Source organism: Panthera uncia, chromosome D1, assembly GCF_023721935.1.
Source record: "Panthera uncia isolate 11264 chromosome D1, Puncia_PCG_1.0, whole genome shotgun sequence".
NCBI lineage: Eukaryota > Metazoa > Chordata > Mammalia > Carnivora > Felidae > Panthera > Panthera uncia.
This window is the reverse complement of record NC_064808.1, coordinates 4,935-10,208: the sequence shown is the minus strand read 5'-3', so window position 1 is coordinate 10,208 and position 5,274 is coordinate 4,935. Positions and strand designations below refer to the sequence as shown.

General features: G+C 66.1%; 1 protein-coding gene across 1 annotated transcript in view; it reads right to left on the bottom strand.

The window, feature by feature from the left end:
* Window positions 1-1,870: 1,870 nt before the first annotated feature.
* MUC2 (mucin 2, oligomeric mucus/gel-forming) overlaps window positions 1,871-5,274 on the bottom strand; it is a gene marked incomplete at its 5' end in the record, with an annotated part of 8,107 nt that continues 4,703 nt past the window's right edge. Inside the window, 9 exons of the mRNA XM_049614601.1 lie at window positions 1,871-2,205; window positions 2,295-2,421; window positions 2,729-2,768; window positions 2,881-3,009; window positions 3,665-3,763; window positions 3,890-4,012; window positions 4,107-4,147; window positions 4,275-4,379; window positions 4,579-4,753. Coding sequence (XP_049470558.1) covers window positions 1,968-2,205; window positions 2,295-2,421; window positions 2,729-2,768; window positions 2,881-3,009; window positions 3,665-3,763; window positions 3,890-4,012; window positions 4,107-4,147; window positions 4,275-4,379; window positions 4,579-4,753 — 1,077 coding nt within the window. The remainder of the gene's footprint in view (window positions 2,206-2,294; window positions 2,422-2,728; window positions 2,769-2,880; window positions 3,010-3,664; window positions 3,764-3,889; window positions 4,013-4,106; window positions 4,148-4,274; window positions 4,380-4,578; window positions 4,754-5,274) is intronic.

Sequence of the window (5,274 nt, the reverse complement as noted above, 5' to 3'; positions counted from 1 at the left end):
CCGGCCCACCGCCGCCCCCCCCCCCTTGTGTCCCCATCGCGCAGCCGCGGAGCCGGGAGGTGGATGGGACGCCGGCCCAAGGCTGATCCCTCTTCCTGACCAGACGAGGGCCACGAGCACCTTCCCATTCTCGTTCTGCCTGGGTCCGACCTGTGCTGGGGCTGCTGGCCAGCCGGGCACAGCCAGACTCAGCAGGGTGGGCCAGGGGCTCTGCACCACATCAATGAAACACTCGGCCCGCTAGAAAATTTCTGGAGCTCCAAGCCCCCGTGGCCCTGGGAGGGGGCCCTGGAACAGGTGAGAGCCATCGGGTCGGCACATTGACCGTCTTGCAGAAGGGCTGGTCCTGAAGCACCCAGGATCCCACTTGGCCGCACAGCAGAGGCGGGGAGCCCCCGTCCCCCCAGCAAACCTTCTGTCCTAGGAGGCCACTTGGTGACTCCAAGTCTAACCCAGGCCAACTGACCACCCAGGAAGTCCACAGGTCTTGGCCAGGGACAATGTGGATACCCCAGGTCACCAAGGGGGCTGTGCAGGGGCCTCTGGGGCCCTCCCAGGCCAGGGGGCCACTGGAAAGACCCCCAGGTGCCAGGGTGACGCTGATGTGCTGACACAACCTGATCGGCCATCAAGCCCTCCCTGGTGTCAGGTGGGGGCAGGTGAGGGAGGGCTGAGCCCTCAGCCCAGCTCCTCGGGGGGCAGGGAATGCAGAGAAATTGGGGTTCCGGGTGCCTCCTGGAGCAAACCCTCACTGGCCTCAGCACTGCGGAGCCTGAGGCAGGTATCCGCCCTCCCTGAGACCCTCCATTCAGTCAGGCGTAAAGTGTGGCAGAGAATCACAGGCGGGACGAGATGTGGGCCCCGGGGACATCGGCACCTCCCCTTAGGTTTCCAGGGGTGCTCACAAGCCAAATGGCTACACTCGGGGGTCCTCGGCCCTAGGACCCAGGGCTCCCACCCCCTCAACGCCTGGTCAGGCCGGGGATCTGCTGCCTCAGGAGAACAGAACCTGGCTCGTCACCCAACCTTGGGCGCTCCGGCTCTGGTCCAGCGGTCTCCACGGCCACCCAGCGGGAGGCTGCCAGTTTGCACTCTCGGTCATTAAAGGCCTGGAGGAGACCCTTCCCTAAAACCCCCATTTTGGCGGCTCAGCTCACAGAACAGCTCCCCAGACATGCGCAGGCAGGTGGACACGTGGAGGCGCGCACACACGGCACCGGCTGCCCGCCTGGGTCCACAGAACCAACCGGAACTCCGCAAGTGGCAGAGGCCCGGAAGGTCACCTTCTGACCCACGGGCTGGTGTGCGCCCCTGACCCCCGGCCCAGGACCTTCGGCTTTGCCAGTGCAGACACCCGGGATGAAGCACGCTCCAAACACATATACGCAAACACGTGTGCACGTGGCACGTTCACACCCAAGCCACGTCCGCAGACACACGCACACACCCGGCGCCCTGGGGCTGTCGGGCCCCCTGTTGCGCAAAGCCAGGGGTGGAAGTCTTCCTGGACTACGGCGGCCCAGAAAGGGCTTTGGCCACGCTGAGGGCAGGACAGGGCGGGACAGGGCTTTCTGGAGGCGGCTCGAGGGACAGAGGTCGCTGGGGGCTGCACTTGGCACAGGAAGCTTGCCACAGCCAGGCAGGCAAGTGTGCGCGGGCCCCCGTGTCCCGTGCGCAGAGCGTGCGGACCGGGCCCCTCTCTGGACCTTCTCGGTCCGCTCGCCCCGCGGGAAGCAGCGAGACCCGGGGCCGTGCACGGCAGCCGTCCGGACGCCCAGCACCGACCACACACACCGGCACAGCGTCTGCCCAAGTTTATTGTGGAAAGCAAAGAATTGAACGAAGACTCAGAAAATAAATATCTGCAGAGAGGAAGCCAGCTCAGGAGGTGAGGAAGCTCGGGGGGTCAGCAGGAGGGGTGGGGGGTGCGGAGGGCGGTGGGGGCGAGCTGCGTGGCACGACCCCGTTCAGGCGCCTCCTGGGCGCGGGCCCCCGGGGCTGGAGCGCCGGGAGCGGCCGGGGACGCGGCGCGGGGCCGGCGGGAGCTCACAGGTGGTGTCCTGGCACCGGCAGCTCTCGATGTGGGTGTAGGTGTGGCTCCTCGAGCCGCCCTGGGGACAGTGCAGCACCACCTCCCGCTGACTGGTCCGTTCTTCCTTACAGCAGGAGCACTTGTGGTCCAGGGCCTGGGCCTCGGCCGAGTACCTGCGGGCAGGCGGCCAGCCAGAGTGAGGAGCCACCCCCACTAGGGCGAGGAGCGCCTCCCCCACCCCTGCCCGGGGCCCGGGACTCACAGGGCAAAGGTCCCGCAGGACCCAGAGCAGTAGTTCATCGTGACTCTGTTGGTGCAGCCGGCGAAAGAAATTTCCCGGGTGACGGGGATGGCGGAACAGAAGATTCTGGTCTCGTTGCGAGGGGTGCCTGCCAAGAGGGGGGTTAGAGGCTCTGGGGTGGGGGAGTGGGGTCCCCACACCCCAGGGGGCCCGCAGGTTCTCCCTCACAGCCTCCTCTCCCTCCTCGAGTGCCCCAGCCCCGGCCACCCCACAGCAAGCAGGGCCCCCAGCTGCTGTCCCCCAATTTAACGTCTGGCTGAGAGTGGCACAGAAAGGGACAGGAGTCCCGGGACGTCATCCCCTGTGCCTCCTTCACCCCCGCCCCGGGGTCCCAGAGGGAGCTCCCCTGCCGCACCGTGTGCCCCAGAGACGCCTGCCCGCCAGGCTGTACTCACATTTCTTGCAGCAACCATTGGGCATGAGAGTGATGGAACCCTGGAAGGAAGGAGACCCTTCTGGAATCCCCAGACCACCCCCCGGCCGTGAGCAGCCCCGTCCTGCCTCAGGGTGGGAAAGGGCAGGTCCCGAAGAAAGGACCCCCACTCACCGGGACGCAGATGCTGGGGTCAAAGTCGGGGCAGGTGATGTTGGAGACAGAAGAGATGAGCTGCTTGTGAATCTTCACGCAGCTGAAGAATGTGCAGTTATTCTTGGGGTCGTGCTTTATGTCCCCGGGCTGCAGGGCACAAGACAGCCTGGTGAGACCCACAGGAGGCCCACCCGGAAGACAGACAAGAAACGCCCTGCAGGTTTCCAACCACCCAGCCAAGTGCAGCTCCTGTCGGACAGAAGGTCCAGCCTGCAGGCCCAGAGCACCAGCCTAGAGTCCCCAGACACGTCCACATCCCGACCCCTGCACCTGCAGATACCACCTTATCTGGAGACAGAGTGTCGAGAGGTGAGATTCGGTTAAAGATGCTGAGATGAGACCATCCCAGATTACACGGGTGGTTCTAACTCCAACAACGAGTATACTTATAAGAGAGAGGCGGAGCCACAGGAAGGTGACCCAGGAAGTGGAGGGACGCGGCCACAAGCCCGGGGCCGTCTGGAGCCCCAGAGGCCAAAGAGGCAGGAAGGCTCCCCCAGAGCCCTTGAAGGGACCGCGGCCCTGCGACACCTCCAGCTTAGACTCCGGCTCCAGACGAAAAGACTCGGTCACTCCCGGTGTTTCCAGCCCCGGTCTGTGGTCACGGCCACCCCAGGACACTGGAACAGCCATGCCCGGCCCTGGGAAGACCCTGCTGGGGCGGCGGGAGGCATCCCAGGCCTTGCCCGTGGCTGCGGGCCGGCCCCTCCCGGGTGGGGATGGGAGCAGGCCCCTCGCTCACCTTTAGGATGATGGGTTCCCTGCCGGGCCTCTTGATGATGCAGTGGGTCTGCTCACACTTACCACAGCACTGCCCGGGGGCCTCCACCAGCTCGAAGCCCTGCGGGATGCACACGGCTAGGTTGGTGCGGGGAGGCAGGGAGCCGCGGAGGTGGCCGCGGGGTGGCCCGTGGCCTCGGGGGGGCGGGGGGGGGGGGGGGGGGGGGGGGGGGGGGGGGGGGCTTACGGGGCTGCAGGAGTCGTCACAGAGCACGTGGGTGCAGGAGATGACGTTGAGCTCGGTGCTGCTGTTCCTGCGGTTGGTGCACACGCAGTCCTGGCATTTGGAGGAGTAAACTGGCGACCCCGGCTGAGGGCACAGAGAGGAGCGGGTGAGGCGGCGCCGCCGCCCACCACGGAGGCCCCAGAGCGGGCACCCTTCCCGGCAGCCCGCCCAGGCTCACCTGGTACTCGGCATTCTGGTGAACGCACACACCCTTGGGCACTGGGAGGAAGAGAACGGGGACGCGGGTCGGGCCGGACAGCGCGGACACCCGGGCCCAGGGGGAGTGTGGCCGCCACGCGGGGTGACCCCGCGGCGGTCTCGGCCCCACCCCCCGGCCCCCACTAACCACAGGTGTAGGCGGGGCAGCACTTCCCGGGCGCGATCTCACTCTTCACTTCAAATCCCAGCGGGCACTTGGACGGCATCGCCGGGCACAGGCTGGTGTTGCACTCTGGGGGGAGGGGGGAGACGAGGGGAAGGAGGGGGCTGCGGGCACCGGCCTCCTCCGACACCCGTGCTCAGGTGGACGTGCCCCGAAGGCCCCCAAGTGAGCGGCTCCCCAGCTCAGGGAGGAGGTGAAAACACCCTCGGGGGCTGCCGGGCGACTCCTGGGCCCCCAGCACCCAGCACCGTTCCGGAAGTGGCCTTACTGCAGGATGTGATGTTGCAGCAGGTGTCGGCGGGGTTGACCTCTGTGAGCGGGTAGGTGCCCTCCTCCGTGCACTGGGGCGGCTCCTGGCTGCATGTCTTAGGCAGGCAGGAAATGCCGCTCCCGCCCTCCAGGCAGACGCAGCTCTTGCAGTCGAACTCAAAGTGTTCCCCAAACTGCAGGCAGGAAGTGGGTGGGCAGGAGGGGTCACAGGTGCCACTCGGGTGAGGTGGGCTGGCACCCAAGACCCCCTGCCAGGGCCACACCGCAGCACATCCACAGTCGGCCGGATGAAGGCACCACACCTCGCGTCCCACTCAGGTCCTGTAGGACCCCTGTGCCCTCCCCACCTCCCAGCACGTGGGGGCAGGTCACTGACATCACAGCCGTGACCTGCTCCTGGCACTTGCTGGCACACGGGAAACACACGACACGTGTATGGGGCTCGCAGACTAGAGCTAAGGCATCAGCCATATGTAGGAGACAGGACAACACTGTGGCCAGGATGTCATCTCAGGTTTAGATAGAGCTTCAGATGGCCCACGGGTGGGTGGCGTGAAGGTGTGGACGGACACATGGGCCAGTGAGTGGATGGATGGATGGACAGATGGACGGACAGACGGGTGGATGGATGGATGGATGGATAGATGGATGGACAGACGGACGGACAGACGAGTGGATGGATGGATGGATGGAT